General features: G+C 39.2%; 1 protein-coding gene across 1 annotated transcript in view; it reads right to left on the minus strand.

The window, feature by feature from the left end:
• Nucleotides 1-13,138, minus strand: part of opcml (opioid binding protein/cell adhesion molecule-like) — a 568,265-nt gene extending 555,127 nt beyond the window's left edge. The window contains exon 1 of the mRNA XM_059351804.1: nt 12,663-13,138. Coding sequence (XP_059207787.1) covers nt 12,663-12,723 — 61 coding nt within the window. The 5' untranslated portion in view covers nt 12,724-13,138. The remainder of the gene's footprint in view (nt 1-12,662) is intronic.
• Between the last annotated feature and the right edge of the window lie 11,447 nt (nt 13,139-24,585).

Consider the following 24,585-nt stretch of genomic DNA (forward strand, 5'->3'; position numbering starts at 1 on the left):
TCTTTTGACTTGTAATGATGAGCTGAATGAGAGTCAACTCATTAAATTAAGTTTCTAACGTGACATGATGGAAATGTTTGTGTCAGTTTGAAGATGTTAAGTTGAGTGCAGCTGAACAGTTTATGAAACCTTTCTTCAAGTTAAAGTGGCAGCAGACGAGTATTTTTGCTTTAATTTATCATGATGGAGTGAATGTTGACATAACAATGTAATGCCTATAGAATAATAGGCATGTTTCCATTAGGTACTTTTCCCTCTAGTGGCGATTTTGCACATGCACGATTCATTTGCAGACTGGTGCAAACTGGACGTTAACATCTCCTGCTCTGACTGCAGCTGGGAGAGACTGCTGCAGGAGGACTGGGCCGCTTGTGAGTGCTTTGGGACGGCGCTGCACGTTAAGAAGAGTAGGAACGAGTCTCCTAAAGTCTTCAATAACACCAGAAAAACTTGCTAGATTTGTCGCTAGTCGCTTTTTTGAAAAAGAGTCTCTCGAGGGTCTGAATAGTCGCAAAATATAGAGACAAAGTCGCTAAGTTGGCAACACTGCTTGCCGCGTCAGTCTGTTGTCACATTAACACTCTGGAGTCTCCAAAAGCACCAAAGCATGACTTCTTCATCACATCCAGATGTAAAAACATGACGTGTCTTTCTTAGTTGTTTTGTGTCTTTTTTGTCATTTTGTGTCTTCTGTGTTTTTTGGTCATTCTGTCTTCTCATTTTATGTCTTTTTTGGTAATTTTGTGGCTTTTTGTGCCTTTTTTTGTCATTTTGTGTCTTTATTAGTCCTTTAGTTCAACATAAAATGTGACTTTGAATCTTTTTTTTACAGCACAGACACATTCCAGATGCAAACGCAGCCATCGCTAGCTGTCAGTCGCTGCAGACAGACAGAGACCTCAGGAGGGAGACATGAAGGGGAGTTGAGGTGCTGGACAACAGGTGGTGTGACCTCAGGCATATTACTGTTTAAAACAAGCACCTGGAACCTGTCCTGAATGTTTAGTAGAATTATTGCCTTAATCTGGGACATCATGAAATATGTTATGAATTAATTTGTCTTTAAGTTTTTGGACCCTTCATGTTCAATTTCTTTCAATTTCTTTCAATTTCAATTTCGTTCAATTTTCCCGGTGGTCAGAACAAAAAACATGGCGGACAGTTAAATAATAAATAATAATAAATCAATATTTTTTCTGCATAAAAATGGATTTTGATCACATTTCTAGCGAGAAATATATGTTTTATTTTCTAAATATTCACTCAGTGAATGTACATAATCACTTTGTATGTTGGAATAGCCACGGGATATGACTGTCATTAACTTGCATTGTAGCGAAATCCGTGTCAGTTTCATGGAAATTTGAGTGATTCCGTGGCTATTCCACAGATTTTAAATTAAGCAAATCCGTGGCTATTTCACGGATTCCTTTGAGACCATGTTGTGTTATTGTTACCCATTGGTTTTCTTATCCTATATTATCCTACCTATATTGTGATTGTTTTTATAATTGTTTTTGTAACTTTAGAGCAATCTGGAACCAGAATTTCTTTTGGGATTAATACATTTATATCTTGTCTTAAAGTAAATTTATGTGAAGTTAATGTACCTTATTGTTCTCTTAGTGTCTTCATAACATGTTTTCATTTATTTCCCTATTCAACCACCACTAAAATAAAAACAAATGCATGGAACCCTGCATTTGTACAATCATTTATACTAGTTATCATAGCACTGAGACCAGTGTTTGAAGTTCAAATTACAACTGTTAAGGTTGTGTCTAGTGTCCTATGGTAGCCATGTAGCTAATGCTATATTGAACAAGTAGATTTAATCCAATCCAATTCACTTTATTTATATACCACAATTTCAGCAAACATAAGGTTTCCAAAGTGCTGCACGAAAAGATAAACACAATAAATAGATAACACAATAAAAGCACAATAAAAAAAGATGAAGTAGACAATCGAACAATAAAATACAATAAGATCAAATAAATTAAAATAGAATGAAATAAAAGAAATAAAATGCACTGCCCACACAAAATAAAATATGCATCTATGCACATAAAATCATAAAATCAACACTCTACTTGGTGTCAAAAACCAAAAAGAAGAGGTGGGTTTAAAGAAGAGATTTAAAATCAGACACTGTCTAATGTGCAATTGGCATCTATCCATCAATCTAACATGACTTGACTGTGTAACTGATAAACCTGCATTACAGAGACTCAAGGCACAAATGTGCCAATACATACATTGCAGTTGTAAAGAACATCTTGTGTCTCCATCACTGTGTTAACTGAACTGAATAAAAGTGCTCCGCCTGTAAGATAAGTCACAGCTGATGTATTTTCTGATGCTCTCAAACTGCAATATGATACTGTACACATGCACCAGATTATCTGAGTGTGTAGGTGTGAATGTGCATTTTGTGTGGCCCTTAATTGTACCCTGTACTTCTCATAACCATTTTGTTAGTTGTGCATAATTAAATAGATTCATTTTTCACTGCTACAAAACCCTCACAATCCAAAGGCGTTTAGGCTTCACTATTAAAGCTGCTTAGGCAAAAAGTAATCATGCTCCTTAATGGTACCAAATTAAATAAAGAAAGAGCTGATAAAGCTGTTTCGTGTGTCATTTTTCAGAAATGTGGGGTTCTTTCAAGGCATTTTTGTTTTTATCAAAGGGTGTCAAAATACGCACAAACCTCAGCAATTCTTAGAAATTGCACTGACATTAGCAAGCTACTGCTCAGTGACAATCAAGCATTATTACACTAATGGAAAAATAAGGTGTAAGTGCTTTTCACACCCTTTTTTTTCATATACTACTGCAGGAAGTATGTATTCGTATTGTGCGAGATTGTATTTTGTAGTTAATGCTAATGCGTCTTGCTAGTGTAACCTTAAATAACACAGAAAAGCTTTCTTTCCATCAGTATTATGCTTAGCTGTTAGTTAATAAAGTTTTGTTTTTACTGTTTTCAATGGATCAAACTGATGCAGAAGATCTTAACATTTTAGCTTAGCATGCTAATGGTGAGATGGCACATTACGCAGTATGCTGCACTAAAAGTACATTAACATGAACCCAGCTTTTTTTTTAGTTGATTTACTATAGTGCATGCAAATATCTCATATCAAATGATTATGGGCATTACGCGAAGCAACATGAATGTCATCCCTGAATTACAAAGTAATGCAACATAAGAAGTGAATAAAGCTAAATCTCCGCTTAGCATGCTAATCGCTAACAACAGAATTTGCACATTACATGCAGACCACTACAATGTCTGCAACTCCATAAAACACTTACTTTTCATAAGGTACCACACCATCCAGCACATACACATTGAACATTGATATTCACTGGAAACTATTTGAATATTATTGGAAAATGGAACCTTGTAGCCACTTTAAAACTCCTAAAGATAGGTAGGCTAAATAGACTTCCAGATGAGATGAGTCAGGGTGGAAATCCAGAGTGAATTGTGTTACTGACCAGGTGTAGGCCTATCACACAATGGGGCGGAGCTCCACTAAAAGGGGGCGGAGCTCCCCTAAAAGACGTCCGATCGGAAACAGTGCAATGCTGCAACGCATCCTATGTAAATAATGGTATTTTGAAAAAAATCTTCAAAATCAAGGATGCACACCTTCGCACCATGCACCAGCCACATACGGTCAGAGAGATATCCACATCCACACAAACACACAGACACTTCTTGCATTTATAGATAAATATTTTGTTGGACATCTTAATTTGCTGATGTAAATAAGTTTTGTGGAACCTCTTCAACTTGCCTAAACTCAAACAATGCACAGGGTCACTTTACTTTGTTCTTTGCAGACATGGAAAATAAGAGCCAAGCTTGTACAGACTCAAAATATACAATGAGAGTGACAGTCCAATTAATCACAATAAATAAAAGATAAACAAAACCAACAGCAGAGTGTATGTTCCAGCCAGGTACGTCATTCAGCAGGTACACACACACACACACACACACACACACACAACACACACACACACACACACACACACATCCTTGTACTCCTCAAAAACGTCTGAACTCTCAAAAAAGCCTTTAAAGAAGTGAGGACCGGCCGAAATGTCCTCACTTTACAAAATTGTCCTCACTCTGTTGGTTAAAAACGTGTCTCGGTCCTCACTATGTAGGAAGTACAAGAACACACACACACACACACAGACACTCTCTCCATCTCTCTCTCTCTCTCTCTCTCTCTCTCTCTCTCTCTCTCTCTCTCTCTGTAAACAACCTCAAGACTACAAGAATACAGCTTGGAAACTTCAAAGTGGCGGTCTCTGCTAACATTCTCCTTTCTTTCTATCCACAGCTACTGACCCTTGAGCAAGGCAGGTTTAAAGCAACTGCTCAGTCAGTGAGATAAACAGTGGAGGAGCTGGGCAGCTCCCAGGTGTGAATGTATGTAAAGAATGTGTATGAATGTGAAGCAGGACTGAAAAAGAACATGCACACTCAGCAAATCCCGTTCCTGGACAAATAAAGGAGACAAAAAAAACAAGAAAGATAAAGCTTTATATATTTTTGTTGCACTATTTCATACCAGCAATTTTCCACATTCAAAATCACTTGCACTCATAAAGGAAAGTTTGCATTGCAGCATTGAGGTGATAACGTTATTTTAGTGAGCTTTAGAGGTAGGCCTGTCACAATAATTACTATATCAGCTTATCGTTCGATATATATTAAAATGGACATGACAGTTTTTTTCTGGACTCAATATATTGTCGTTTACATGCTTTTCTGTGTTGTGTTTAAAGTAATACTGCAAATGTTTGACAGGCAAGCAGCCATTCCAGCTGTTAATGTCATTTTAATAATAAAATACTTAATGTTTAATTAAGTACATTTTTGTTAACAGAGCCTGAAAGTCTATTTTATTCGTCTTGGTTGCATGACGATATACTCTAAGAAATATTGTGCTGAATTTGTACCTTTAGAGGTACTAGGTCTAGGTGAGGTTACCGCTAGGTGAGGTTACCACCAGGTGAAGTTACCTCTAGGTGAAGTTACTGCCAGGTGAGGTTACTGCCAGGTGAAGTTACCTCTAGGTGAGGTTACCACTAGGTGAGGTTACCTTTAGGTGAGGTTACCTCTAGGCGAGGTTACCGCCAGGTGAGGTTACCGCTAGGTGAAGTTACCTCTAGGTGAGGTTACCACTAGGTGAGGTTACCTCTAGGTGAGGTTACCTCTAGGCGAGGTTACCGCCAGGTGAGGTTACCGCCAGGTGAAGTTACCTCTAGGTGAGGTTACCTCTAGGTGAGGTTACCTCTAGGTGAGGTTACCTCTAGGTTAGGTTACCATCAGGTGAGGTTACCGCTGGGTGAGGTTACAGCTGGGTGAGGTTACCGCTAGGTGAGGTTACCACTAGGTGAGGTTTCCTCTAGGTGAGGTTACCTCTAGGTGAAGTTACCGCTAGGTGAAATTACCACTAGGTGAGGTTACCGCTAGGTGAGGTTACCGCTAGGCGAGGTTACCTCTAGGTGAGGTTACCTCTAGCTGAGGTTACCGCCAGGTGAAGTTACCTCTAGGTGAGGTTACCACTAGGTGAGGTTACCTCTAGGTGAGGTTACCTCTAGGCGAGGTTACCGCCAGGTGAGGTTACCGCCAGGTGAAGTTACCTCTAGGTGAGGTTACCTCTAGGTGAGGTTACCTCTAGGTTAGGTTACCATCAGGTGAGGTTACCGCTGGGTGAGGTTACAGCTGGGTGAGGTTACCGCTAGGTGAGGTTACCACTAGGTGAGGTTTCCTCTAGGTGAGGTTACCTCTAGGTGAAGTTACCGCTAGGTGAAATTACCACTAGGTGAGGTTACCACTAGGTGAGGTTACCGATAGGTGAGGTTACCTCTAGGTGAGGTTACCGCTAGGTGAGGTTACCTGTGTATACTGCAGGAGGGATGTTACACATGTCCTTATTCTCGCGATTTAGCCTTTATATTTAAACTTTTCTATAGTGATTTTTCTATATATATAAATAAATGAATAAATGTTTAATGTAGCCCTTATTTAGTTGTATGTGTCCCACTAATTAATTAAATGCTGACTCATCTATATTTAACACATTAGATTTATTACATCCCTTAAAATCAAGAGGGCTTCGCGACCCCCCGTGGATCTTTGGTTCCCCCCCTGTTGGGAACCACTGCCTTAGAGGGTACTGCCCCAGTGACAAACTCCTGAACCACTAAAGGTACAAATTCAGCACATTATTTCTGACAGTGAGCCACATGATGTGTTACTTTACACACTTGGTGTTCACAAGTGAGCTTAAATGAGCTTTAGTGTAGTGCTTTGTTTTATCCTGGCTGGAGGTTTGGATTTAACAGACAGACACATTATGACTGTGGTATCAAACTTCTTATCAAATTCTCGACAAGAAAGCCAATAAGCCCAACTGTCTTTGGAAAAAGAATGAACAGCATCAGTCATCTCAAGGCAAGACAGCACCATTGGTGGCTGCAGGGATTATAATTATAAGAGAAGGGAGAAGGTCAGGGTGTGGATGGGTCAGCAAAACATTGGACTTTAAAAGATAAGCTACGGTTAGTTGACAATAACAGACAGTCTGTTGTTTTAAAGCATGATTGTTCCCTAACCTTAACCATGTCTTAACATATCTCCCCATGATGACAAAGGCACTCCTGATAAGGAAGTGATTTGAACCAAAACCATAATATTTCCATCTCATATAAACCATCTCATTGCAACATTGTTAAACAAATTTTCAACTGCGATTTGTTTTTAATTTTCATGTAAAATTAATGGAGAATACCATATTGTCACAAGGACGCACTTACCCTAAAACTAAAAGGGACTTTTCAGTCTAAATTACAGTTTTTGCTGATATTTACAATTGAATTTACAGTAGAAAACCCACTCACTGTAATTTTTACGATGAAGTTGTGGCAACCACAGCTGCTGGAACTTTACTGTAAATTAAACAGACTTTTTTTTTTTTTACAGTGTACATCAGCAAGATGGCAGCGGGTGCATTAGAACAGTAAAATTCGTAAATGTAGCTTATTTTTTGCTGCCTGTACACCTGATTTATATTGAATTTTTGACAGCAAAACAGACTGCAGTAAATACTTGTATGTGTTGTTTAACCCATTTAAGGCGGGAAAGCATTACCACATTTCTACCATTAAAACCGGGGGAGCTGTTGTGTTATTCTACCATTAAAGCCGGGAAAGCGGATACGTCGTTTTGTAGCATTTGTAGTTTTTTCCACCTATTTTCAGTCTCTTGGCCAATGAAATGCATCAGAATACACATTGTGTCGCATTGCAACATGGGACTTTTCCAGAACTTTGAACCCCCGGAACAAATCGACTGGGATTTATGGATGAGGAATGTGTTTTTAGGTTCTTTCAAAATCGCCAATAGGTTTTCCAGGCATTTTTTCCAGGCGTTTTAGGCCTAAATGGGTTAAGAGGGCACAGACACATTAGATGTCCTAAATTAAATTTGTTTATTATCCAAAATGTCAAATTCCTAAATGTCCTATTCCTCCAAGGATGGTGGTACTCCTTGGAAGCTGGAAAATATGTGCTAATCACACATACAAGACTCTTTCTGGTGTTATGATAATTCCCTGTCAGGTGACGACAAAGACATAAACATCAGACTTATTTTCTCATGAAAACAAGATGAATGTTTGACAAGACATGACACAATGTATCATATCAGCCTATTAGTGGTGATAATCTCCATACAGTAGCCCCGTCTTGGCCGTGAATGAGGGCACAGAAAGCAATTAAAACCAAACTTGGATGATGTAGATACAGTTTCATAGAACTGCCTCTAGCATGTGGTTGTTCATAAACAAGCAATAAAGGCATTTGCAGTACAGTTGGAAAATAGCACATACATTAGTCACATGCTGAGCACACATGCAGTTTGAGGTATTCACATCCTGCAGGAGGTCCAAATTGGGCAACACATGAGACAACAGCGAGCCGACGTCAAACCATGCCATTATGAATGTATTTTATTCCAAGCTGAGAGGCTTCCCAGATTGTCTGTTTTTTGATTTTTGGATATTTCCATTCGTCTTCTCTTTGCGTTTACAGCCAACCTACAGAACATTCACAATCAGTCTTGTGTTCAATTAAGCTAAACTATAAACTATGGTTTGCCTTGCAGGGCCTATGACTTTGCCAAATTACTTTCGATTATGCCATCTGTTGTGGATTTGATGAGGTTTCATATTAATTGATGTGAGCATGTGTGATGTGCCTCTGTTGTTAGGCATTAATAACATGAATAACAAGGCAACAAGATAGCCAAAGAGACCAAGACTCATACAATTATTATTGGTCACAATGCAAAACCAAGACCAATAGTGTTACTAATGACTTTTCTAAAGGAGTGAGGGTTATGAAAAGTGCTTGTCAACTTTAACTCTATGGAGTCTTTTTGGGCTATTTTGTCCATTTTTGAATCCTTTTCATCCTGCCTGTATACACCACTTAAAAAATGTTTAAATGCCATGTTGGTCACCTATATATGACCTAATAGTAATTTTTTTCTGACTTACTGGATCAACATTTTGAACCAACAATTTTGGTCATCTTTGTGTCTTTTTTTAGTCATTTTGTGTCTTTTGTGGTCATTTTGAGTCATTTTGTGTCTTTTTGTTCCTTTTTTTAGTCATTGTGTGTCTTTTTTTAGTCATTTTGTGTCTTTTTTAGTCATTTTGTTCCTTTTTTTAGTCATTTTGTGTCTTTTTTTGGTCATGTTGTGTTCTTTTTTGAACTTTCAAAACACTATCATGCTTAATAAAGAATTTGAAATGTTGTAAATGTAAACAAAGGTGTCAGATCTACCATATAAGAGGGTTCCATCGAGTTCTATCATTTGATACTAAATATATTTGAGCTTGTCTCCAGTTTTACTTGGTATATCATCATCAAACTGAAACTGGCCTCATGGAGTTTAAAGCCAGAACTTTAGAGGTAAATTTACAGTAGGGCTCCACGCTGCTTTGTTTTCTAGTCTGGATGGAGTCAACAAGTCTGGATTATTTGGAGCTGTTGGAGACTCCACAGGGTTAAACAATAACTACGTGTATGTGCAAGACCTTCAATTTCACCTGAGTACAGATGCTATGATCACCACCCTTATCATAAGTGCACTCCACTGATACCTGATGGAGTCATGACACTTCTGTTTGATTGATAGACAAGCTGTAGAAAGCCATTGAGCTCTGCCTGATTTAACCCTTTATTGGGCAAAGAATTGTATTTGGTAACTTCAGTGGATATCCATAATGAAAGATAAAATTATTTCGAGAACAAAGTTGCAAATTTACTAGATTAAGTGGCAAATCTACAAGAAAAAAAGTTGCAGATTTAAGAGATTTAAAGTGGCATATCTGTGTGGAAAAAGTCACAGATTTACGAGAAAAAAGTGGGGAAAAAAGCTACTTTCTTCCTGCAGATTCACCACTTTAAATCTCATAAATCTGTGCATTTTTTCTAGTAGATTTGCCACTTTAATCTTGTAAATTTATTTCTCAAAATATTACCTCCCTCCCCCGGGTCCGTATGTTTTTTTTTTACACATTCTGGCTGTATGTAATATCCTCCAATATTCTCTTGGGTTGAAATTTGTAATGTGCAAGTATTTCAATGAGTTTCCTATTAAGGGTTAACAATAATGCAACCCACCAAATTCATCAGTGCTGCAAAAACCATTCACCACAGCCAATCTGTCGTACTCCGTCCAGCCTGGAACCAGACTGCTGCCTCATTTATGTGTGACACAAAAACTGTGATGGGCGTCATTTAGCCAAAGTGGAACCCATCCCAACCTGTGCAACAAACATGTTTTTATCTGATTTTGTATTTCCATCATGAAATGTGTTATGTTTCTCCAATATAACCTGAATAATGAGAACTAATTGGGCAAATAATCTTTAAACATTTTGCTATTACCTATTCACAACACATGTATTTAAGGTTTATGGTTAAAGAAAGCCTTAAGGGTGCAATTTATAATTATCTGCTACATGCTGCAAAATAACAGGAGGCAGTATTTCACCTGGTGGGAGTATGATAGTGTATTTACTTAATGCAATGCAAGCAATGACACACACAATAAACCTTGCAGTATTCTCAAAAGATTTCCTGAATACAATTAAAATGTACACCTAAAATGAGATTTGACGTTTAAGAAACTGTTGAACCTTGAGACTGCACTCTAATAAATAAAACATTGGGTCAACAAAAAAAGTATGTTAATGTTTTCCACTGGAATTTTTAAGTTAAGCCAACTGCTGCTATTACATTAATTCAAAGCAATGTTGTGAGTCTGGTGATTTACCTTTTCTAAGTAGCATGAAATTAATAATTGCATGAATGCAAGTATTTAAGTTGATCCAACATGATGTTTTAAGTCAGGTGAAGAAGCTCGCGCATGCAGGAGACGCAAACTGGGCCGTTTACACGTCAACAAATTGTATTTTACATTAACAGAACTTAAAATGAAATTATTTTTTGATTAACTAAAAAATCAAAGTCATTATAGTATATTGAATCAATAGGCAGAATTTGTGTGTCACCCAAAATAACAAATACAAGTAAAAAGTCTAACAGTATCTCAGAACTTGATTTTTTTTATTTCACAACAATATATATATATATATATATATATATATATATATATATATATATATATATATTTGAGTAATGACTAAAGGTCCTCTGAATTAGTTTTTAGAGTGCAGAGCAGAGATTACTCACTCAGAAGCGTGCACAGAGATCAACATCTGAGCAGAGTAAAAGCACAGTTGGATGTGATGTGGAGTCACATGCTAAGCTAAAGCTAGCTAGGATGATGTCATGCAGCCAGGTCTACGATATCACCGTAAAGCTATCCGTGTGGTGGTCGCTAATCTGCAGTGTCATGGCACCCAGCTTGTTGATGAGAAAGCGGGGGATTGCTAGAAAAACGCTGTGCAGCAGGTTTGTGTGGGGCTGCTCTTAGCCTAGCCTAGCCTAGCCTAGCCTCACTTCCTCTAGTATTGCCACCTGTTACACCTAGCTGCCTGGCTAACCTAATTTTAGTTGTAAACCAAAGCTTACAGCTAACAGTGTAGCTATGTCGACTGGACACTGGTGAATCTCTACAGCAGTGGTTCCCAACCTTTTTCTTGAGGGACCCACATTTTTACCGTTGTAAACTTTGGAGGCCCCCCCATTGTCCATTGCTTCTATGAAGCCAAACTCAATGTGACTTCATGGTACCCTCTCTTTGTCTTTTTGAGACATTCAGCATTTTTGTCTCCCTGACGCTTCGCCATTTTTCCATTAGCTCTGTGTTTCTGTTGTTAGGTGAGGTTACCGCTAGGTGAGGTTACCTCTAGGTGAGGTTACCGCTAGTTGAGGTTACCGCCAGGCAAGGTTACCGCTAGTAACGGATCTTTGCCGCCCCCCTGGGGGGTCGGGCCCCCCCTGTTGGGGATCACTGCTGTACAGTGACTCTCTACCACCTCTAGAGGCGTACGTGGTATTGCATGACGGGACAGTCCGCGGCTAGCTAGTTAGCATGCTAATTTCATTACATATCTTCGCCACACAGTACAAAAACCTCAACAACACTGTCACTTCTTCCCAGTCTTGTTGATTTAGTTTTTCAACTACAAAACATGGCACAAATTGCACCTTTCAAGCTCCCTCACAGAACTTGTTTGCAGGACTTTGCAGAATAAAAGGTAGATGCATACCCCCATGCATCACATTCTTCCTGTCAGCCACTTTCACATAATCTCCTTCACGTAATCCCTTTGAGGGAAGAAATCATATTTCTCTCACTTCAGGTGCTTTGGGCACATATTTGCATTTTCAGACGTCAGGCTCATTTAACATAATTTCAGGACATCAGACTCCCCTGTGACACCACCACGTAGCTGTTTTTGTGCATCGTGACCAAGTCCAGTTTTCCCTGTCAGGAGTAATTTATTCTCTGTGTGAGGAGATGGAGCCTAAAGGTTAAAGGGCAATACCATTTCTATAAATAAACATTTATATATACAATGCAAACTCCCTTTCAAAAAAGCACTTGAGTGCTCCTCGCTCCACTGACCAACACATCTTGCTTACACATGCCACTTCATCATAGACAATTCTTTATTACTATTGATCCGCCTACATAATTGGGATCGATATTTCTTCCGAATGGCAGCTAGTAAAAATAGATTTTTACATTTCTGCCTAACAAACAGTCATTTAATCAACCATTCTGAGCTTGAGAAAACAAATGATGATGTAGCTGTCATTCATTTTTAATTCACTCTAAAGATTGATTTCCTGCAGGAAATCTTTGAAATACAGACTAAAGACTGACAAGTTGACAAGAGTGTGACGTGGAAGGGAACTTTTTTTTCTCATTCCTTGTGGGAGAATCCTCAACCAACGCAGGAATCTCCTCCATAAAACTTAAAATACAACTTCTCATCCCGACAAGCCAAACACAGTCACAGTGACAGAAGTAAAGACAGAGAGTATGAGGCAATATCTCAACAGTGCACCACTCTGTTCTAACAGACAGAAGGATGTAAACACAAGACTTAGAAAGAGAAGAGACAGGGGAATAGAAGAAGTCTTACCTGGGAACACAAGCACTGCAAACACCCATGACAGGATGACGAAACATACCGAATTATACATGCTTCCTGGAACAACAGAGCTGATTCTGATCTGCTCGTTTGTTTTATATAGACGCTCTTCTTTTTTTTTTTTGTATCTTCCCACAACAGGAGCTTCACAAAGCTGCCCACTTTTTGTCTGTCTTTCTCTGCCTTTTTTTTCCTTGAATGTCAGTTTGGATTGCTTTTCATCCCCACTTGCGAGTTGTGGTGAAGATGCTTTAAATCCAGTGCAAGTAGTAGTTGGCAGCACACACACACACACAGGCAGAAAGGAAAGAGAGAGGCTGGCTCCTCGCGCAGTATTCGATCTCCCTCTCTAACACATACTACAGCACACAGAGGGACCAGCACTCTGCAAGATTGGGGGGAAGCGAGGAGGGGGAGGGAAGTCTCTGCTCAGCTGGAATTGGCTGAAGCTTCTGTCGATCACCCGTGAACAGTCCTAGCTCTGTTTTTTTTTTTTTTTTCTGTCTTCTCTCTCCTTTTTTTTGGCTGCTCTGAATCTGAATCCCCAACCCTGCTTCCCTTTCTCTGCCCTCTGACAGAACTAGAGCAGGATTAAAAAAGGAAGATGATGCAGGATTGATATTCAATAAAAAGGCTAAAGAAGAAGAAAAAAATCCCTCCTAATTAATGCAGAAGGTGATCTGGGATTGGGGGCAATTTTATGAAAATCTTCCCTTGATGTGTTGTGTATTGGTGTTGTCTGACATGTCACAGATCTGCTTTAATGAGGGATTGTGATGCAGTGTTTTGACAGTTGGGACCCGCTCTATCCGGGTTGGAGCACATACTGGAGATGTGTTCGTTTGTGGAAGGTAGAAATACTGCCGGACAGAAAGAAACACAACTAGGTGACACTCGATGTGTGATAAGAATCACCCTCAAGTTCTCACTGCTGCTATTTTGAGTAAAGTCAATGGTCGTTTTAAAACCTGACTGTGATTCATGGCCACTGAAGTGTAATGTCATTTTGTGTCTTTTTTGGTAATTCTGTGTCTTTTATTTGTAATTTTGTGTCTTTTTTCAATAATTTTGAGGTTTTTTTTTTGTAATTTTGTGTCTTTTTTGGTAATTTTGTGTCTTTTTTTTGGTAATTTTGTGTTTTTTTAATCATTTTGTGTCTTTTTTGGTAATTTTATCTTTTTTTCATAATTTTGTGTCTTTTTTTGGTAATTTTTTTGTCTTTTTTAGTCATTTTGTGTCTTTTTTTCATAATTGTGTGTCTTTTTTGTAATTGTGTCTTCTTTTGTAATTTTGTGTCTTTTTAAAATAATTCTGTGTCTTTTTTGGTAATTGTGTCTTTTTTTTAGTATTTTTGTGCAGTGTTTTGACAGTTGGGACCGCTCTATCCGGGTTGAAGCACATCCTGTAGATGTGTTCGTTTGTGTAGGATAGAAATACTGCTGACAGAAAGAAACAGAACTAGGTGACACTCAATGTGTGATAAGATTCACCCTAAAATTCTCACTGCTGCTATTTTGAGTAAAGTCAATAGAGTTGAGGTGTGATTCATTTTAAAACCTGGCTGTGATTCATGGCCACTGAAGTGTAATGTATTCCTGGGCTAAAAACTACCCAGAGCCAGCAAGGTGTTGTCAGAATGTATAAAAATTTATATTATATTTCAAGCAACATGGTCTCACAGGAATCCGTGAAATAGCCACGGATTCGCTTAAATCAAAATCCGTGGAATAGCCACGGAATCACTCAAATTTCCATGAAACTGACACGGATTTCGCTACAATGCAAGTTAATGACAGTCATATCCCGTGGCTATTCCATGGATATTTGTTCCTATTGGTTTGTTCCAAGTCACGTGACTTTCAAGGTCCCGGCGGTCAGAACAAAAAACATGGCGGACAGTTCTCTTATTTTTAGTGAAAAAAATCAATATTTTGACTTAGTTTCTGCATAAAAATGGATTTTGATCACATTTCTAGCGAGAAATATGTTTTATTTTCTAAATATTCACTCAGTGAATGTGCATAATCACTTTGTCGCAAAGATCTCACGATCCAATGTGTTTTATTTTGAAATCTCCCTGATCCTCTGTGTATTTAACCGATCAAACCTTCGCCCATTACATGCCTTGTGTCTGAGGTTGATTTGCTGATCAACATATTATTCTGTTGCAGCAGGAAACACTAATGCTGACAAAGTGACAACTTACGATCAGATATGTCCGCTGTTTTATTTTGTAATCTACCGGATGTGTGGTACAATCTCATTGACAACATTGTTGTTTTTTTAGCATAGATAATATACGTGCAGTATAATTATTTATTAGACAGTGTGTGATATTCGATATATTGCGTAGAAATATGTTTTCACAACCCTAATACTGACCCTAAAACGGAAGAACTACAACTATGGTGCTGATGTCGACATAAGTACTGAAGAGAGGTCTGGGGAGTTGTAGTTTTTTTTACTAAAACAGGGTTTCCCCTAAAATTGGAAGTTGGAAATACTTAATTAGTGGCTTTCCAGGGGTTTGAGGGGATGTCAATCACATTTTTGGCATCAGACTTTAAATATGGTCTTGTCTGAAAAATTAATAAAAACCAAAGTGGAAAAAATAAATAAATATTGTCTTGTTCAATGGGGGATTTTTTTATTTTTTCTGCAAATCCTAAAGCCCCCCCCCCACTCCCACCCCTTAGTGACTATGCTCACATTATAGTCCATGTCAACATCTTTCTATAACAGTAGGTCTCATGTCTGTAAACCTTTTTGTCCCTTAGTTATAAGCAGGCCCGCACGGAATCTGCGGCCGCGGTGCTCCGACGAAAACTCCGCGGTAATTCCGCGGAATTTTGAACACCTTGAACGCCTCTCGACCCTCCCCCTTTGTCTGTGAATTTACATTTTCCCGCCCCTCTCCCCGCCCCCCGCCGCTGTCAATATTGTGTCAGGTGAAACAACAAAACAACGTAGTTTTAATCTACCGGTAAATGATGTCGAAAGTGCGATTTACAGCAGAAGAGCTGAGGCGTCGGCATTTATCGACACGGATCACCGCGGCAGACAGGGCATATGAATTTGCTAATGATTTTTATGCGGACGGGGGCGTATTATTTTGTAAAGTATGTCAGCACTCGGTGGATTACCTGAGGAAGCAGACCATCCTGGAGCACCTGAGGGGTATTCCAGAAAGCGGGTTATGTGAAAACTCTGAGCTTGTTAACCCTGAGATGAGGGAAACTCTGAGGTTATCCGTTCCAGAAAGAGAGGTAACTTAAACTCTGGGTCCGTTACTGCGGTGACATACTCTGTGAACATAACCTGCTCGCTGCAGGTTTACTATAAAAACCCCAGAGTTTCTACCTGTCTCCTCCCACACGAAGAAAGCGGTTAGATATGGATTGCCCCTTTCTTAGAAATCCGATCGACATCCAGGCCGTTTTGATTAGAAATGTTTTACGTCGCGAAAGAATCTTCCGACCCAGGTTAGACGTTTTATCATTTCCAGAGGATTTTCTTTTCGAACGCTACCGCTTTTCATCAAACAGTATCATTTATCTCAATAACCTTCTCCGCCCATATATCACCAACCTCACACACCGCGGACGAGCACTCACATTAAATAACTTCAATAGATATAAAATATAAATGTGTTTCGATGTGTATAAAGTGTTAATCTACTAAGTGGAGTATTAAGTGAGAGGACGTTGAAAAACAACATTTTGTTAGGGGTTTAAATTACTATTTGAAGTAGCCACTGAATTAATATTTACTTTGTTTAATAGCCTAAGTCAATTTAAAAAAATAAAATAAAAATCTAAGTGAGGTGCAATCATAGCCTAGCAAAATATGTCTTACCTTTTTGAATAATGTTTTTATGTTTCATTTTTAACTGCCTCCAAGTCCTCCTTTCTCCTGTTGGATTGCACCTAAATGAAAATTAGATTTAATTCCTACTTATGATCATAACTATAGGCAATGCTACGATCTTACGGTTAAATGTTACGTCAGTGTTACATTCAAACTTACGCGTTGACTCGGGCAGCAATTTTCTCCCATGCAGTCTCTCTCTCCTTCGCTGCTGCAGCCGTGTTGCTTTTTCGGCGAAATATGTGCTCATACTCGCCGTAGGACTGCATGAGTATCTCCAACTCTACCGCGGTGAAATAGGTCGATCTTTGTTTTTTTTCCGTTGTCATGGTGACTCGTGGAATCGGGGCTCCATTGATGATGGCTTTTTATAGTGGTTGTGCACGCGCGTAACCCGAGGCTGACATACTCAGAGATGATTGAACTGACTCAGATCAGCTGTTCTGGAACCGGATACCCAGAGTTTCCCATCTCAGGGTAAGTCATCTCAGAGTTCAGGGATAGACTCAGAGGTTGTTGAACCTGCTTTCTGGAATACCCCCCTGAAGTCCCAAAGGCACAACAACAGAAAGAGGAGTGGATTGGGTAAGTACTTACTAGCTGGTTAACATGTTAAATTCATTTAAATGTGTTGTCACCGTGTTTAGACGACCTCCGGTTGTCACCACAGAGGACTGTACTTGGAAGCGAGTTTAGTGGGTTAGCGAGCTATGTTGAGCCTAAAGCCGGGCTTAACTGTAATACGAAGGTAGCTCTCTTTTATCCGGCTAGATCACCATCGTCCCGACCAGGTTCTATTCAGAGTTTCATCCTAAAATCGGCTATGAATGCGCCGCTGTTTCACTATTTAACTCATCTAGAGCTGCGTCACCTTTATTTTGAAAGTCCGGCGGAGCTGGATCAGAGCCAGCATTTGTACGGAGAGAGAGATCGAGCGGATCCGCTGCTGTTTACTTTCTCTCTGAGCGTCTCCGCTGACAGGTGTTCAGCTGAGGGAAAACGCAGCTCATAAATTTATATTTTACTTTTATAAAGGCTAGTCTATGGAGACACTGAAAGAAGTTGTGCGCTCGCAGCAGGACAGATAATCAGATGGATAATCGGTAGAGTTAATAATTTCACTTTGATGTGGCCATGAATGAACTATTTTAGTGTTAGTGTTTCGCCTGTTATATGCCATATAACACGTTATATGCTGCCCAAATGCAAATATTAAATGTCTTCTTTGTTTTCACAGTTAAAAAGGTCTTTGTACAGAGAGAGTAGCCTATGAGATTTGTACTAATAAACCCCACTGTAGCATATTTTTATACGCACATCGAGCCTTGTTTTCTAGGAAAACACACTCGCATAATTGCGCTCAATAAAATATACGAAAACAATATAAAACATGATTTTAAAATATCAGTTGCTGTTGCTCTATTTTATTTTGTTTAAATGAATAAACCTTCATATTTAAAAGTAACACAATGCTGAGCTGTCAGAAATTAAAAGCAGCCTCCTCTCTTATTTGCAGCAACAGTGTTGCTTCAGGCTGTGATCTCTTCTTTTTTTTTGTATGGCTCATACTCTCTCCATTAAAACCAGCTGCTTTTATTTTACTTGTTGTTGTTTTTTTGTTTTTTTACTATGGACTAAAATTGGCATCTTTGCTTAATTCAGTATATTTACATTCAATCAGATATGTATTGCTCCTTAATATGCACAGTCCCGTCTAAATAAACAAAGTAAAAGTACAAGCCTATGTTTACTTTATTCTGTGTAATAATAATACCATGTTTCAATTATTCTTTTTTTTTCTCTCCGTCTTCTAGTGCGATCTAGGACTCAAACCCTGGCTGCCTGCCTCTCCAAGACCCCATCAACTGCTGAGAGGAAGGAGTTTGTCCTAGATTTTACCAAGGCTCTTGTTGAAGCCGATATTCCACTTGAGAAGGCCCCCAAGCTGGCTTGTTTTCTGCAGAAATACTGCAAGCAGGGCGGATCCCTTCCAGCTCCGTCCCACCTCCGCTCCGACTACCTACCAGAGCTGTTCCCTCAGTATGTGGAGGACATAAAGAGTGCGGTGGAAGGAAAGCCCATCTACATTATATTAGATGAGACGACAGACGCCTGTGGCCGCTGTGTCCTTGCAATTCTTCTGCAACCTGTTGGCAGGCCACCTCTGGCAGCAGATATAGTGTTCATCGACAGAGTGAACTTCAACACGGTGTCCCAGGCAGTCATTTCTTGCCTCAACAGCTTCAGCATCAATTTTAGTGATGTGTGGGCTTTTGTCACCGACTCGGCAAGCTACATGAAGAAAGCCTTCAACACCATGCTTCATGGCCTGTTCCCCAACTCCATACATGTCACATGTCTGGCACATCTCCTCAACTTGGTGCTGCAGGTCTTCCCAGATACCTTTGAGGACCTCAACAGGGTGTGTGCACTTGTGAAAAGAGTGTTCTGCAAGGCACCTCAACGTCGCCAAGAGCTGCGGGCCTATATGCAGGCATTGGACTTGGCTCCTGTTATGCCAGTCTTTGCTGTGATGACCAGATGGGGTTCCTGGATTGAAGCTGTCCAGTACCTTGCAGATAACCTGGACATTTTATGCGACTTCATACCCACTTTGCCACTGTCCTCCAAGGCTGTTCGGGACCTGAGAGTGCTGCTGGAAGAGAAAGAAGCTACTCTAAAGGCCCATGCGATCTTCATCGTTGAGCACAGCACTGAGATCAAGACCACTATGACAAAACTGCAGGAGACTTCCAACCCCTCTGCTGCCACTATTCATGGTCAGCTCGAGAACCTCCTCATGCTTTTTGAATATGGCCGCACTGTAGGGGCTGAGGATTGGCATCCCAGGACCACAGAAAGGCTGAGGGAGCTGGATGAGGATGATCGTGCTGCCTGCACTGAGCTCTTCCAGAAGACCATGGCTGACTGCTCTACAAAGTTGCAGAATGTGATGGCGTCACACCCCAGCATGGAGCTCTTCAAAGCCCTCCCAGTGTTTGACCCAGCAAAGGTAGCTGGTGTGAGAAAAAACATCCAGGACTACGTCCAGGTGGCCCCTGCCCTTACGTGTGTGTCAGCTGAGGAATGGCACCGCTACATCCATATGGACAAGAGTGACGCTGATGAGGTCAGTCCTGTGGAGTGGTGGGCCACCAGAGAGGACAGAATGCCCACTCTTGCCCCACTTGCAGCATTGTACCTCCATCTCCCCACTACCTCAGTGGATGTTGAGAGACTGTTCTCCCACTATACTATGCTGCTCACACAGTACAGACGGAGCCTTACCCAAAACAACATTAAAATGATGCTCATTGCAAAATTCAACAGTCGGCAGCAGGATTAAACATTTAAAGGGATATATGGATATTCTGGTGTAAATTTAATCCATGGTCTAACACACCTTGACACCGAGTAAGACTCCCCCTCGAGAGGTCAAGTTAGCTGACCGCTAGCTTAGCTAGTTTTAGCAACCTCAGAAAAGACTGCACGATAACAATACACTGCTTATGTCTCCAACTAGAAACCTCCATCAAAAAGCCACTCATAGCCACAATTAATGGTGAGAACAGCACCAAACTTCAGTAACAGTACATGTACAGTCCCAGCACACAGTACGAAGCATCAAACATCTGCTCGCTTTGCTGGATTTGTATTAAAAACACAGCACAACTCACCCTCTCCTCCAGCAGCCTGCCTGTGTGGGGAAGCCCTGACGAGTCGATTACGAGAACTGAGCATTCAATGGAGTAATAATCATACATTTTCATCCTTGAGCTGCAGAAATCTACTGCACTCGGTAATCGACTCGTCAGGGCTTCCCCACACAGGCAGGCTGCTGGAGGAGAGGGTGAGTTGTGTGGCTTTTTGATGGCGGTTTCTAGTTGGAGACATAAGCTGCAGTGTATTGTTATCGTGCAGTCTTTTCTGAGGTTGTTAAAACTAGCTAAGCTAGCGGTCAGCAAACTTGACCTCTCGAGGGGGAGTCTTACTCGGTGTCAAGGTGTGTTAGACCATGGATTAAATTTACACCGGAATATCCTTTTAACTGACTGACTGTCTCTGTCTGACAGACTGACAGTCTGAATGACGGACTGACTACCTGACTTGCTCGTTAACTCTGTTTCTTTTTTTTTTATTGATTGTTAAAGTAAGTCTTTTTTAAATTAGTAGAATTGCAGGGGGGTTCATTGACTATTTAAAGTTATGTATGGTTCTCTATGGTTCAATTTAATTATATATTTAGGTTATTTAAAACCTTTTAAAGTTGTTTTTGTTTCAGATATCTATTGAATATGAATAAGAATTTGCACTACCTATTTATTTATTTATGTCTTTAGAACATTATTTATGGAAATATCCTAATTTGTACATATGCTCAGAGTGAATGCAATTATTCTTTTTTGTAGATTAATACTATCCATTCCCTGTACATCTCTGTACTTTTTTTTTTTTTTACAAATTTATGTTGCCTAATTTGAATGAGTTCTATGAAATGTTCTTAAGAGAGTAAATTGTTTTCTATTGAATAAAAATGTCAAAATCTAATTTTTGACTTTATGGTGTCAATATGGTGACTATATTTTTGACTTTGTGGTACTTTTAGGTTTACTAGAGTCTCACATCCAGAGTTCAGGCTGCTACGTGGCACTCACGCCTACGTTGCCCTGCCAATCCGACCCCTATAGGCATATCAGAGGTACCCAGGGGACACATGCACATTTCTTCAGTGACACTTGCCTGGTCTCTCCTGTTCTCAGTGGCCCTTAAAGCTTTCTTTCTATCTGCAGGAGATTTGGGCAGTGATTGAATCTGAGGTCTCTGAGACTGCAGTTATCTTTATATTGTCAGCTAAAATGCTGTTGTCATTCCAGTGAGGTCACAGTGAGTCAGATACACTATATCCATATGGAATCTCACATATGGGTTCCATGACGTCAGCGTGGCAGCTCCTTATATGGATTTTATTTAAGGTAGCACTATGCACATCCGTTTAAGTGCTGGTGCAGGACAAAAAACTTTTCCAATGATTAAAAAGAGGGAAGTCTGCACAAACAGTTTTTATGCTCCACCGATTTATTTGTGCAAAAAAGGTGACAACGTTGGTAGAAACGTTGTGACCTTTTTTGCACAAATAAATCGGTGGATCTATTGCTTCCCTTTTGGCACTCAGCATCTAAGGGTTGGACTTGGGGGTTAGATTGATACTAGAGGGCAGCACCGCTGCTGCTTACCGCTCGCCCCCCCGGGGATGAGTTAAATGCCGAGGACAAATTTCACACACTCAGGTGTGTGACAGTCAGTGGGACTTTAACTTTAACCTTTTTAATCATCGGAAGAGATCAACTTTTATTTATAAGGCACCAAATCAAAGCAAAAGTCATCTCAAGGCACTTTACAAGTAGAGCCGGTTTAAGACCAGACTCTCTATATTTAACAGAGACCCAACAATCCCACATGAGCAAGCTCTTGGCGAGGGTGGTAAGGAAAAACTCCCCTTTGACATTAGGCAATTTTAATACAGAATGGATTTTGTTTAAGTTGCTATTTTTGCTCTAAACACATGGATTATTGTACTAGATAATTGTTTAAAACCTCAAAAGGAGAAGAAACTACTCCGCAGAATCCCGCAGATTTTCCTCCTGAATCACCACAGAAAACCAGAAAAAAGTCCGCAGATTCCGTTTGGGTTTAGTTATAAGCCTTCAAATATGCCCCAAGGTTAAGGTTCAAAGGTCAATATCTCGAAGCAAGAATATTATAGAACCTTCAAATTGATATATGTTACTCTCCAGGCCAAGACCTTTCTGTTGATGTATTTGGTTTAGCTCTATGACAAAGTTTTATTTTTTCATATCTTGGACATGTGCCATTACAGGTTAACGTTCAGACAGGACTTTGAGTGCTCTGAGTGCAAATCTGTGGCTATTTCACAGATTCCTGTGAGACCATGTTGATTTCAAGACAAATAATAAATATGTTTTTTAAAAATTGTTCAGCCCTTTACTCAATTATTACGAGTTTGAGAGCCAACATAATGGCAGAGTGAGAGACAGTTTCAGTGGTGGCGATACAAAACCAATCAGAACAATCAGTAATTCTGCATGAATTAAGTGTTTTATTTTGTCAAATCAAAGTTGATACTGTTTCAAACTTATAAAGCATAAATCTTACATTTCTGTTGCTTGTCCAACTTGTTTTTCCAATTTGGAATTGCAGACTGCTGCTCCTTTGAGGTACATGAGTGTGAAAAAACAAACAAACAAAAACAAACAACACCACCAGAGATGCCTAGAATGACAGGAAAGTTGCCTGCCACTCAACATCATCATGATTGACAATGTCGTGACATCATATCTGGGGAGAAATGTCCATAAATTCAAGTAAAATTCAGACTTTAATTATTCTGTGCCAATGTGCCACAAAAAAACAAATACATACTTTCTATACACATACACAGGATGTCCCACAGTAATACAAGCAAATAGATGAATAAATAATTCATAATATATTTTGTATGTTGGTTATAGTTTGTTGTCTTTACGGAGAAAAGGTTCCAAGAATGAGGACTGCTTGGTTGGCAAATGTATATTTTACATCCTCATGTGGAAAGTTACCCAAAAAAGACACAAAATGACCAAAAAAGACACAAAATGACTAAAAAAAGACACAACATGACCAAAAAAAGACACAAAATGACCAAAAAAAGACACAAAATGATTGAAAAAACACTTAATTACTTTAAAAAGACACCAAATGACCCAAAAAAAGACACAAAATGACTAAAAAAAAGACACAAAATGACCAAAAAAAGACACAAAATTATTGAAAAAACACTTAATTACTTTAAAAAGACACCAAATGACCAAAAACAGACACAAAATGACCAAAAAAATACACACAATGACAAAAAAAAAAAAAAAAAATAGACAAAATTACCAAAAAAAGTAATTAAAGGGACCTTCCACACACAACACAGTAAAGTGCCATTCATATAAAACTCACATTAAACTTTCATATCAAGGTGGGGGCCACAAAATATCGTCACGAGGGCCGCAATTGGCCTGCGGGCCGCGAGTTTGAGACCCATGCCATAGAGAAAAAAGGGTATGGCTTTAAACGGGAGACTTGTGGTGACATATAAAACCAATTTTTCCTTCAGATATCTTGAGGCCAGAGGTCGGGGACACCTTTATGTTCATTTAATGTTCCCAACAAGACACGACAAAGTTGGTAGCAATGGATTCTTCAGGTTTCTTCTTTAATATGATCACAGTTACAAACTGATTAATTGGGATGAATTTCGTTTTGGGCTTCTGCACTCTACATCCTCAAATAAAAACACAAAATACCTTTTTGGCAGACTGAGTTTAGCTGCTAAAAAAGCTATAACAAGGAAATGGTTTCAGTCAGACAGCCCGTCTATAGACGAGTGGTATGAAATCATCTATGGCATTTTTGTAAAGGAAAGAATCACTTTCTCTGTGAGGCTTCAAAAAGCCAAATTTGAGGAAATCTGGGAGAAGTGGAGATTGTACATCGCCCCGAAATGCCCTTCTTTTGTTCAATATAATATAAATTTATTTATTTTTTTTAAACTTTTTTTAATCTGTTTTTACTACTTAATGTAGATTCAAACACCACCAAGTTCTGTTCATTTGTTTATAACTAGATGAAAATCTGAAAATATGGACCACAGTATTAAAGTGATATTGAAATGTGATTCTAATTAAGGACAAATATATATATATATATATATATATATATATATATATATATATATCAGTGGCGGGCGGTGCATTTCACACTTAGGCCTTCAGTGATGTCCAATTTAGTCAATAAATACCTTTCATTATGCAGCATTTATAACACCAGGACTGGAGAGTAGTTAGAAACACACTGAAGCACTACTAGGCATTGCATCACCTCAGTTGTGTAGCCAACAAAATGGGATATTATCCGGCGCATCAGCAATTAAAACATATCTGGTATTCAAAACTTAAAAATAAAAGGGTCTTTAAAAATATGCAAGCTTTAACAAGATTGT

This window comes from Centropristis striata, chromosome 15 (genome assembly GCF_030273125.1).
Source record: "Centropristis striata isolate RG_2023a ecotype Rhode Island chromosome 15, C.striata_1.0, whole genome shotgun sequence".
Taxonomy (NCBI): Eukaryota; Metazoa; Chordata; class Actinopteri; order Perciformes; family Serranidae; genus Centropristis; species Centropristis striata.